The sequence below is a fragment of the Columba livia genome, chromosome 1 (genome assembly GCF_036013475.1).
Source record: "Columba livia isolate bColLiv1 breed racing homer chromosome 1, bColLiv1.pat.W.v2, whole genome shotgun sequence".
In the NCBI taxonomy this organism is placed as follows: Eukaryota; Metazoa; Chordata; class Aves; order Columbiformes; family Columbidae; genus Columba; species Columba livia.
The window spans coordinates 123,212,613-123,224,677 of NC_088602.1; the positions used below are offsets into that span (position 1 = coordinate 123,212,613).

At 38.4% G+C, this 12,065-nt stretch overlaps 1 protein-coding gene across 3 annotated transcripts in view; it reads left to right on the forward strand.

The window, feature by feature from the left end:
• Positions 1–12,065, forward strand: part of EPHA3 (EPH receptor A3) — a 230,011-nt gene that overhangs the window by 197,114 nt on the left and 20,832 nt on the right. For all 3 annotated transcript variants that reach the window (XM_021287743.2, XM_065076418.1, XM_065076426.1), the window contains exons 13-14: positions 1,510–1,719; positions 11,229–11,378. In XM_021287743.2, the coding sequence (XP_021143418.2) occupies positions 1,510–1,719; positions 11,229–11,378 (360 nt within the window). The remainder of the gene's footprint in view (positions 1–1,509; positions 1,720–11,228; positions 11,379–12,065) is intronic.

Below are 12,065 nucleotides of genomic sequence, written 5' to 3' on the forward strand. Positions count from 1 at the left end.
TCCACTGGAGCATGTAAAATACATATGAATAATGTGTCAGTATATCTAAATGAAATATATTTGTACTGAACTATATATATTTTGTTTAGGCTTAAAATTCTTGAAGAAAGCTCTGAGGAATGAAGAATAATTTCTGACTGTACAAAAAAGTTGTTCAACTTGTTTCTTTATTTCAGTGTGGTTTTTTGGTTGTTTGTGGGGTTTTTTTTCTCTTTTTTGTTTGTTTGGTTTATTTTTTGTTGTTTTGGTTTGCTTTTTATTAGTTGTGTGGAAACATAGATAAGAACCTTGTGACTCATTAATATCACAGGCAACTCAGGCCACATAACCCTACTATAAAGGACTTTTAAAACTGGTCAGTTTGATTTCCTTATTGCCATTGGAAGGCTGTCTGAGCATCTCATTCCTTTCATGGTTAGAAACTTTCTTCCTATTTCAAACTAAATCTTCTCCAGGGTCTATATACATCCTCTTGTGTTGGCTCTAGTTAAAGAAGGTTTCATAACAGGGAACTGCTAAGAGTCTTTTATAATAATGAATTTCTTCATGAAAGGGAGTTTTGAGTCACTCTTTAAAGCATCTGCTGTGCCATAGATTTGCTTAATGTTTACAGTGCTAGTATTGCCTCTAAGCTTATTATTCAAAAATGAAATTAATGCAGTCATTCTTGCAGGCTCATTCGTGTGAGCTCACCCCACATGGCAGAACCAGGTCCCATGTATTTAATAAATTTCTGGGAGAAGCAGCAGGAAGAGCTAAAGAGCTGCCTATGGTGATAAATTTACAGCACTGGGGAATTCATTTGAGAGCACTAGGATGTACTGGTGTCCCGTTGTCTATGTATCTATATATCAATATCAAAGCTAGATGTTAACAAACAGCACTGGTAAGAGCTGGGAGATTTAAAATAAGTCTAGAAGTAGATAATTAGAAATGTATGCAGCTGTTGTTTTCTAGGCTGTCACAGTGTGATTAAGTGATTTTTGTGTTCCTGAAGTTGAGGAAAATTTTGAGGAATGAGTTTAAATTTAATGGAATTTGAAAACCACTCAATCACGTCAGTATTTGCTTTTGTTAGGAAAAAAAAATGCTTGTGTAATAGAAAACTTTCATTAGTCCATTGAATAAGTCTGGGATTTTCACTAATTCCTATGGCCTTTCAGGGAAGTTGGACATCTGTTTCTCTAAAATCCTGGCACTCCAGTCTCAGGAGCGCACACAACTTCAATTTATATGCTGCTTTCAAACAGATCCCATCTAGGAAATAAAAATTCTGATGACAACAAGAATGGGAAAAATTTATTTTTATCTGAATTGAAAATCTGTCCCCTTCCCTCAGGTGACTGGGAAATTATCCTCCACAGACCAAAGTATTTCCATGTGTGGTGTTTAAATTGTGACCCCTGACTCGTGAGCTCTTCACTTGAAGAGCTTCCAGGATCATTATCAAAAATCTGTGCAAGGATGAACTTAAACAATCTCTGAAATTACATTTCAAATGTTTTCCAGAAACATGATGCCCAGTTCACAGTCATTCAGCTAGTAGGCATGCTGCGAGGGATCGCATCTGGCATGAAATATTTGTCAGATATGGGTTACGTCCATCGAGATTTAGCTGCTCGTAATATCCTCATCAACAGTAACTTGGTGTGCAAAGTCTCAGATTTTGGTCTCTCTCGTGTACTGGAAGATGACCCGGAAGCTGCTTACACCACACGGGTGAGTTTCTGTGTTTCTTTAAAATTCGTGTTGATTGTGTGTGGTTAGACTGAAATCTGAGGGAGTCCCTGAGGCTTACGCTCTGTGTTGTAGAGGCCATCCAGTCTTGCATGCCAAGAGATGTTCAATAAAAAGTAAACTCATCACAGCTATTTTTTAATATATATATCAGAGAAGACAGAAGGAAAAAAAGATGGTTTCAGCTGGTAGATTATTTTTCTTAAAGTATGCAAAATCCTTGACTCAGTTTCTGCTGGGTGTGTAAAGGGGTCAATACTACTGGTAAGGCCTGAGTTTGTTTGGCACACAATAGTGTCAGACTTCATATGTGCTTTGAGCAGGTTTTGTTACACTGATGACCTAGCTCCCACCTAGTAAAAAAATTCTACCCAGCAATAATTTTGTTTTGGTTTGTTTTTGTTTTTTTACCTTTTTGTCTCTGCTAGTATGGTGGGAGATATGTCTGATTGGAGCATAGTGATATTGCTGTTCTACAACGGTGTATGAGCTGTACCTGCTGTTGTACCCTTACCTAACTGAGTAAAAATTTGAGTAAAACAAAAAAAAAAGAAAAAAAATTTTGCTTAACAATGTAGTAAACCTCCTATACTTTCTCCTCCCTATATCATACATACAAATTGGAACCCATCTCTTGAAGCTGTAATGATATCAAGAGGGAAACTAACCTCTGACTTTCATCCTGAGACAGAGAAGCTTTTATCAGATAGGGGACTTCCCATAGTGTAGGCTGCTGCTTTGCTTCATTTTTGGATTTCATCCTTCCTGAAAAGCTACCTGGAAGCTGCAGTGTTGACTTAGAGCCTTAGGAAAGCCACAGTGTCTTCTAAATACAGCCTTTCTGCACCTCTTGTTCTCACTTGAATAATGCTTCTGTTTTATTGTGGAAACCTTGAAGGCATACATGTAGTTTTGTGTATATAGATATTACACCGGGATGTCTGTCTGTTCACTTTAATCCTATTGCAAGTGGATTTTATTAACTTTAGAAAAAGTGGCATTAATATTCAGTATCTTAGAGAAGTGTAATTTGCAGTGATGCCTAGTAATCATCTCATCTTCACTGTACAAACCAGATTAGAGTAGAATGTATCAGCAAAATCTTAATGTGGGTTTTCCAGTGCTTCCTTCATGCCTGATCACTGACAAGAGTAATCACTTAGTGTGGTAGTTTGCATGTTATATTCTTCATTATTGAAATAAAATAACATGTGAGAAATGAACCTTTACCAGGGTTTGAAATTCAGTTCTCTTACTCCAAAATTCATCTGGGCATGCGAACTAATCTATAATTTAGTAATGACATTCTGTGTACTCACATTAAGAGCTGAAGATACCTTTGAGTCCTAGTTAACTTAGATGAAAAAGTTGTTTAGGGAGGAAAAAGTAGCTCTCCATCAAACTACATAGCACACAGCTTTCTGAGGGAAGCACACTTTCCTGAAAATGAAGTGTATGTCAGTGACTTATACCCGTGGGTGGCTAGGACAAACCAGGGTGGACGAGGGGTCAGTGTTTATCAGCCAAGGCTATGTGGGAATTTCCTACAGCCAAGTGCAGTGTTGATTTTTTTTTTCTTCCTCTCCTTCTGCCACCTATTTTCTAACCCTGCCTGCCTATTTACATTTTTATAGTGAAATGAGATGGAAAAAATGTATTTTGTAAAGTGCAATCATCTGTATTCAGTAAACTCCATCTGGCATTTATGGTATATAAGCAAACTGCTGCAGGAAGATGCTCAGATAATTAAAACCTTCAAATACAACCTAGGACAAATCTAATTTTCTTCAAAAGTAGTTGCTGAATGTACCTGTGCCACATCTTGACTCTGAGAGAAGGACAAGGCTATTTGTTGTTCATCTTTTGCTCAGGTTTCCTCTGAAGTGAATCTTGTATACATGCCCAGATAGTGTGTCCCTGGAGTATGTCTGATCTTCAGCTTAAACAAGTGAGGACCATGAGTGCGAAACAGAGCTCCAGTCCACTGGAAGAAAGCAGGACAGTTCGTGTTCCTGCTGCTTAGTCATATCACAAAGCATAGGACTGTTTCCTAGGCTGCTCCTACTGCCTTTCACAAGCACAAATTATATGGCAGAAACAAGACAAAAGTAGCGTCACTTTTTAAAATACTGGCATCGCCCCAAACGTTTTAATGCCTTTACAACTAATGAATGAAAACTAGTCAGTGGGATCTTTGAAAAGACAGGAAAAAAAAAAAAAAAAGAAAAAAATCTAAATTATGAACACAATTCCAAACATTCAAACAGTAAAGACTATTTATTACTGAGTGGAGACTTTTGCCCCCCCTCTACTTCTTCCCACTACCAGTTTTCCCTTTAGTATCAGTGGTGCTAGGGAAATTCATAGAATTAGCTGCAAAGATAGATGTTTTATTTATTTAGCCTCATGTTCTGTCCCTATTTTCCACCTGTAAATATTAAAGCCTGAGAACAATTCCATTACTTTAATTCATATTTGCAATTCAGGATTGGTCTGTCCCCAAGAAGCCCAGTCAGCCCTTCAAGCTTTCAATACACACCACTGACTGGGTGAAATTTTATGTTTTTCTGTTCTCAAAAGCTGTGTCTGAAGCTTTGCATAAAGGATATGAGCATGTATCCCTTTATATATCAATAATGTATATATCCCTTTATAAATCAATACATAATCCGTGATATTCATGCTATTGTACAAGAACTCTGAAGAACAATGCAAAGATCACAGGTGCACATGTGAAATACAGGGAATCAGGACTTGTAAGGAAACTTTTCTACCTGACAGGGTCATTCTTTACCTCCTGAATTATTGTCAGTGACTTGATACCACAAAAGGCCTTTGGCAGCCTGTGGTCTGCCTGCTTACAGAAGCAGAAGCCAGCATGTGAATTAAGCTGCCTGAGTGTTTGGATTTTTTTTTTAACTGAGCCTTTGTGCCGGAGGGGATGTACTGTAACTATCTGCATTCTCCATACCTATTCACTTTTAATTGAAAGGCCAAGACTGTATTAAAATTGTCATTGCCAAATTGATTCTTTCTATTCTTATTATTTTTAGATGGCTGTATGCCAAGTAGGTGGACTAATAACGATATGAAGTGGAAGTAAATTTAAACCATCACACATGTAGAGGGACTGCAATTATGTCTCTCAAAGGCATAATAATTGGGTAATCAGTAGATTAACTTTGACTATTTAAACGCATATTTGGATACAGTACTGGTGTCCATGGCATTTCAATGGGAAACTCCATCTAGTTATTCTATTTCTTAAAAAATACGGTGATTTGATGGCAAGTAAATATTCTGGTAGCCTGTGCCCCCAGGTGATGGTGCCAGAGCAGGCAGGGCACCCCAAAGCACTACTCAATTGTGTGCCACAGGGAAGGGCACACAGGTCCTTTCTGTTATGCACATTATTGCAACTGCTTGACAGAAATATGTCGTGGTTTTTCCTTATATATGCAAGAATACATTAATACAGTCTGAATGCATTGAAGGATTTGGTAAAGAAAGAAAAAAAAGACACAATTTCTCTTGCATGATAAACATGAGAGAGTGAAGCAGTGGTCTGTTATCATTTACCACTCAAGAAGAAGATAAGTCAAGATAAAATACTCATTTGTAAGGGATGAACAATTAACACCGTGTAATTTTCAGGTGCTGAAGAGAGCCTAAGTCAGGTTCATCTCACTCATATGAAACCATCTTTTCTGTGTACCAGTGAGATATCTCCTGAACTGTCTTCATGTAACGAAATGTGTCAGGCTTTTACCTTCAGGTTTTCCTGCAAAGTTCCTTCAATAATTCTGTTAGAATCCATTTTTCTTGATTCTTCTCTCCCCAGGCCTGTGGCTTAGGTGCCTGTGGCAGTCACCCTGTAACAGATTATAAATCAGAGTACTGGAATGTGTTATGAAGGCCTGGAAACAGCTGCATTGTGCTGGAGTGCCAGACGCGCAAGAAATAAATTGAGGAGTTCATTGGTTTTAGATGAATTATGCTGAACAGGCAGATACTGTAGGTAACACTGCTCCACGTAGAGCAGATAAAACCTTCAGTTGGCTCACTAATTTCAAACCACAAGCATGGTTCTCTTACCTATACTGCAGTAGCAAACTCCTACAACTCCTAATACTAATGCTTGCTTTCTACTCAAATTCAGGGAGCTTATATGGCTTCCTGATGAGCATATTCTTAAAGGAAGACCATGACAAAAATATATAAAACTGTGTCTATCTTCAAAAAATAATCAGTAAATATATTACCGACAGCTAGTGATGCATACACATGTAGATTTCTCTTTATAAACCTGTATCAAATAGATTTGGGCAAACCTTTTTCCTAGGCATATCTGTAATGATTTTTCATTTAGGAAGTTTGTCTTACATGTTCAGTCCTGATAGTACTAATTTTGAAGGGTAGGAGCCCACTGGTACCAGCCAATAATATTGGGGTTTCAGATTTTCCAGTGGAGGATAAGCAACAGAGACAGCAGATAAAGATTAATTTGCTTGAAAGCCTAATGGACATAAAATACATTATATTAAAAAAAAAAAAAAAGAAAAAAAAAAGCTCAAGCTAGGGTTTCCTAGTACATCATAGCAGTTTGCAGAGCAGGTATCATTAAATTAATCTTAAATATTGGGAGACTGGGAAAAGTGTGTTAAAAAAAAATAAATGAGAGACGAGTAAAGAAACACATATGGGAGCTTAGTTTTTCCAGCTCCAACCCTATGGTCTAGAAGAAAGTGTTTGGTTTAATTTATGTGAAGGTAAATTACGTAAGACATCTTTGATCCTGACAAAGGATATTGCAAAGAATATCCTGATTTCTGGTAAAGCAGAAAATTGAAGAAGTGATGCGTGTTCAAATGAGGTGTGTATTTCTCAAAAATGATGGAAGTGTGCCCAGGTGGCCAAGAAGGCCAACAGCATCCTGGCTTGTATCAGGAGCAGTGTGGTCAGCAGGACTAGAGAAGTGATCGTGCCCCTGTACTCGGCACTGGTGAGGCCCCACCTTGAATCCTGTGTTTGGTTTTGGGCCCCTCCTCATAAGGACATTGAGGTGTTGGAGAGAGTTCAGAGGGCGATGAAGCTGGTGAGGTGACTGAAGCACCAGTCTGATGAGGAGCAGCTGAGGGAACTGGGGCTGTTTAGCCTGGAGAAAAGGAGGCTAAGGAGAGACCTTATCGCTGTCTACAACTACCTGAAATGAGGTTGTAGCATGGAGGATGCTGGTCTTTTCTCCCAAGTAACAAGTGATAGGATGAGAGGAAATAAGCTCAAGTTGTGCCAGGGGAGGTTTAGATTGGATATTAGGAAAAATTTATTCATGGAAAGGTCTATCAGGCATTAGAACAGACTGCTCAGGAAAGTGGTGGAGTCACCATCCCAGGAGGTGTTTAAAAGGCCTTTAGACGAGGTTCTTAGGGACATGACTTAGTGCTAGAGTTAGGTTACGGTTGGACTTGATCCTGAGGTTCTCTTCCCACCAAAATAATTCTATGATACTGTGATTCTATGAAAAGGGAATTTCTAATGCTGAGTGATTATGGGTTTTTTTTTATTTCAAAATAGACTATTTGAATTACAGCCAGCCTCATAATTTTCAAAGGTAATAGCAATAGAAAACTGTTCATTTAGCTTGATACAACTCTTCAGATTTTCTCCATATATTGCTTTTGTGTTAAAATGCTTATTTGTCTAAAAAATCTCTACCAGAACCTTTTTTTCTGTTCTTGCTCTTAAATTATTCAAAAAACAAATCAACAAAGTCTCCTCTAAAATACAGAGATAATATTGACATTTTTATTGCAAACTGAGGAGCACAATAACAAAATTACAGTGGCAGTTGATTGCTTTTTTAGCTAAATTTTCATACTCTCCTTATTTTACTCTTTATTTATGGTAATGCTACAGGTACCTGTAGGCTCATATAGAGTTACTGCTGAGACTTAGCAAAGAAAATTTATTTTCTTGTAATGGAATCCAGGGTTGATGTACCTTCATTTTTCACTAAAACAAACGAAGCTAGAAGAACTTTGTTTCATTGGATTTATAATCTTTCTTGCCCTGCAATAAAGCAGTCCTAAAATGTTAAGAGACTAATTATTGTCATTTTTTGTAAATGTGTTTCTCCAGTTGTGCAAATTACTTTTTTCATAAGATTATAAAGGTAAAGACTTTCTGTCACATATATCTCCTGCACTTGCCTAAAGCGCTCATGTTGTAGCCATAAGCAAACTTTTCTGTGTGACATCTGGCAATTTTTTCTCTGGGGTTCAGCAAGAAGGGCTTCATTTTTGTATCTTAGCATGAAACTGAAAAAGTGAACCTGAAGTCACTCATGAAAATTCTGATTTTTTAGAGAATAAGATTCTGAAAACTCCAGGATGATACAGAACCAGTCATTATGCTGATGCAAGAAAACCAACATAACTACTCTCTGCCTCGAGGGCTTTCTGATGTGGCATGTCATAGGCGTGTGTTGTGCCATCCCTCTATTAAAAATGTAGCTGAAGCAATTGCTGGAGAGTGAGACCCAGCCTGGCTACATCGCCAGGAGCCCACTGGCAACACGTAGCTCTTTATCTTGCTTTTTTCAAATCAGGTGGCACGGTATCTTTCCAAGCAGTGTTGATACTGGGTGTCTAGGCACAGGAGGAGGGATCAAAAGAGGCTTGGGGCTTGTCTGAGGTGGCAGTGCTACCAAGGAAGCAGCCAGGATCAACAAGAAGTTGTCAGAAGCAGTAAGGATCAACAGTTCCCTCTTTTATGTCTCCACCTGGCCAGGAATTTGAAATATTTTGTCTTGAACTGAATGCCAGTGTTGGTCTGGCCTATTCCATGCTGGACACATTCACCCATGGAAGTGCTGGCATGGAGAAGGAGCTCAGGAGCCCCTGCCAGCTGTAGGGCATAGTGGTGGCCTCTTGCATCTGGGTTCCAGGAGCCCCACAAGCTGCATATTCCAGATGTTGTCCACTGGGTTTGGTTTGATCTGTAAAAGTCCTTTGCAGTTCAGGTCTCTGGTCATGTAGAGGCAGTTTTCTCCTCTCAGTTGAGATGGGCTGGGTTGGATGGTCACCCTGTGGGCAGGTCTGTGCTGGGAGGGCTGGCATCGTGGGCATGTGGCCCGGGGTTCCCCTCAAATGTGTGTGTGCCATCAACATCCAGGCACCTTGGCCTTGCACCTGAACTGCAAGTCTGCTCAGTTTTGTGGGTGACTTCTGAGCCTGTGAGGTGAGAGATGTTTGGTTTGGAAGCTCTTTCTGTTCATGGTGGTGGGATTTTGTTTGTGTAAATTTAGGATATGGCTTTCCCGCGGTACTGACATTCTTTATTGGAAAACAAAGTCCACTGCTAGTATGCTTAGAAAAAAAGTTGGAAAAGTAGGATTGATTTTTTTATCATCCTCTCATCTAAAAGTATAAGTGGATTTATTGTGAGAACACTAAGACACAGGAGAGTTTCCTTGTTTCTTTGCTGGGCCTTGGACTCATTGAGGGACCCCAGATGTTTGTAAAGAGGGTGCTCATATACTATTGCTTCTCAATAGCATATGAGAAAGACTATCATTTTTATATTCTTGGTACTGTTATGGAACAGAACTGGGAATTATTAGTAAACCTGTATTTAATAGAAAACATAATGTACTTTTAGTGACCAAAGGACATCGTCTTACAGATTGAAAGATATCAGGCTATCTAGTCTGGCTCCTGTGATGAAACAGTGGTTTCCAATACTGCTATTTATTTTATATGTCATATTTGTTGGTCCACAAGTAATAAGGAAATTCAGTGTTTACCTGATTTTAAGGGTTGTATGTGAAATGAAGGTTTGTCTTTTAGTTAAGGTAGGGACTCTGCTAAACAGGATGGAATCCATAAAAACTGCATGCCAGGATGCATTCCCTCTCTGACCTTTGCCAAGCCTCTAAGATCTATCTAGTAACATTTTGGAGGTCTAAATTGTAGCCTGATTCAGGCCTGCCTGTGTTGCTTATATTTAATCTAATTTGTGCGATATGAGCCATGAAATTGCAGATGCTTAGGCTCCAGTGTATTTAGGGTATATTTAGGTTTTTAATTAGCACTAATGTCCACATTTCTATTGTTAACCAAGCTAGTTAATCTAAAGCTAGTGTGTGTGTCACTGCTTTCAGTGGAGGTACACTTTATGGAAGTGTAAGCAAAGCATTAATATATTTACATTTTATTTCTTGATGGTTATTCAGTGGAAATATGAGCACTTCCTTCCCACACAGGTTATTGTGGGGATACGTATATGACTGTAGTATAATGGGCATTTCAGAGGTACCTCAAATAGCTAGTCTAGTGTGAAATCTTCAGAGTGCATCTCTGTACATGTTGTGCATCCCCAAAACTGGAAATGACTTTAAACTCTCACAGGTTTCTGTATTCAAATACATTCCCTCCAGAATTACCTCAAGTAACAAGTTTTGCACCTCTATCTTTTAGAACCTCTCAAGTGTGCCTCACAAATCAGAGTCTTGCAAACCTCCATCAAGGCTGGCACCATTGGAAATTGTCTTTTTCCTCTAATTCTCATTTTACAGAAACTCAGCCTGAGGCTGCTAGTGTGCATGTTACTGATTTGACCTATGACACCAAGTGGCGGCCATAACCAGAGAGAGATGTTCCCCTAAATGTAATATTAATTGTAATGGTAGCTTTAATTCTTTTCAAGTTTACATCATTTAATGACGGCTTGCTTCTCTTGTGACTGTAAAAGTTGTTTAAGACCACTTCCCCAGATGGCATTTCTCTACTCTTCTCTCTGCACAGATGACCCCATCTGTATCTGCCTTTCTGTGACTGTCTCTGATGGCTTTCTCTGGAATAGGAAATTGTGCATATGGTCACACTCAGTGCCTTGTGCAATCAAAAACTTGGCGTTAATGAAACAGAAACATTGTGGCCCTTCATTTTCCTCAAATGTCTTAGAAAACCTGGGGTGAAAACACGGTGAAACTGTGCAGGTTCCACACCAACAGAAAATTCAGTTGAAATGGCTTATGAGTAGCCAAGTCCAGCCCTTTTGTGCTATGCAGAAAAAGGGATCTAGGATGCAAATGAGGACCTGATACTAGCTTTTTCATCCTTAATGCTGTATGACTGTCTCACCAGTTCTTGCACATTTTATAACTGAAAATCCAACGTACTTAACTTACCTTTTATTATTATCTGTATATATTTTGCTATACATAAATATGCACGTATACATAGGTATATGTATACTATACAATGTATCTATACCTCCATTTGATTTTGCACAGCAATGTATTTTACTCTGTTTAGTGTGCAAGATGCTTTCATTGTAAATGGCATTAGCATTTTCCAGATGACACTGTTTTTTACACCAGTATAATAATAACTGAGAATCTCAGAGACTCATTTAAAATAATCAGTCATGCAAAATTATATTCATTGTCTTACAGTCAAATGAACTGTTTTATTTTGGTCTTCTCCTAGGGGGGCAAGATTCCTATCCGATGGACATCACCAGAAGCCATTGCGTATCGGAAGTTCACATCAGCCAGTGACGCATGGAGCTATGGGATTGTTCTCTGGGAGGTGATGTCTTATGGAGAGAGACCATACTGGGAGATGTCCAACCAGGATGTGAGTATATTGTTATCTGAGCTGTGTTCTCAAATAATGGATCAAGCTGTGAAAGGAAGTGAAGCATAATGAAACCAGGTGGCTCCGAGTTTTTAACATTGACATTAAATAAGATGTAGAAATAAAAAATTCTTAATCTCCCTGGCCAGGTAAAAGTTCTAATGAACTTAACAAAAAGCCAGCATCTTTTTGGCAGTGTATTTAGGACCTTTGAAGGAACATATCAGAGAATTTTATCATGCTGGTGGTTTTCTATAGGATAATTCAAACAATTCCACTGCAATGAGGTCATTGCCTTTTACATTCCTTAGCTTATTGTTAGAAAACCCTCCTAAATTTCTGTTGATCCCCTTTGGTTCCACTTGTATAATAATCTGTAGAAGTTTTCTGTAAATGTCAAATACACAGAATAAATGGCTCTTGGCGCTTGTGAAAAAGAGAAGCAAAGCATTTCTACTAAGAGGTTAATGAAACCAAAATACTTCTGGAAGTAATCAGTGGATAAAATAGAGAAGTAGAGTGATCCGATTAAAAGACTTCCAATACAGGTTTCTTTGCAACATTGCTAAACTATCCAAGCCTGCAATCCAAATGATTGATGGATCACTCCCAGTATTTTTGTAAGAAGCAAAACATTTTCCCAAATAATATTTTTGTTATATATATATTTTTTTCTGTTGGCTTATT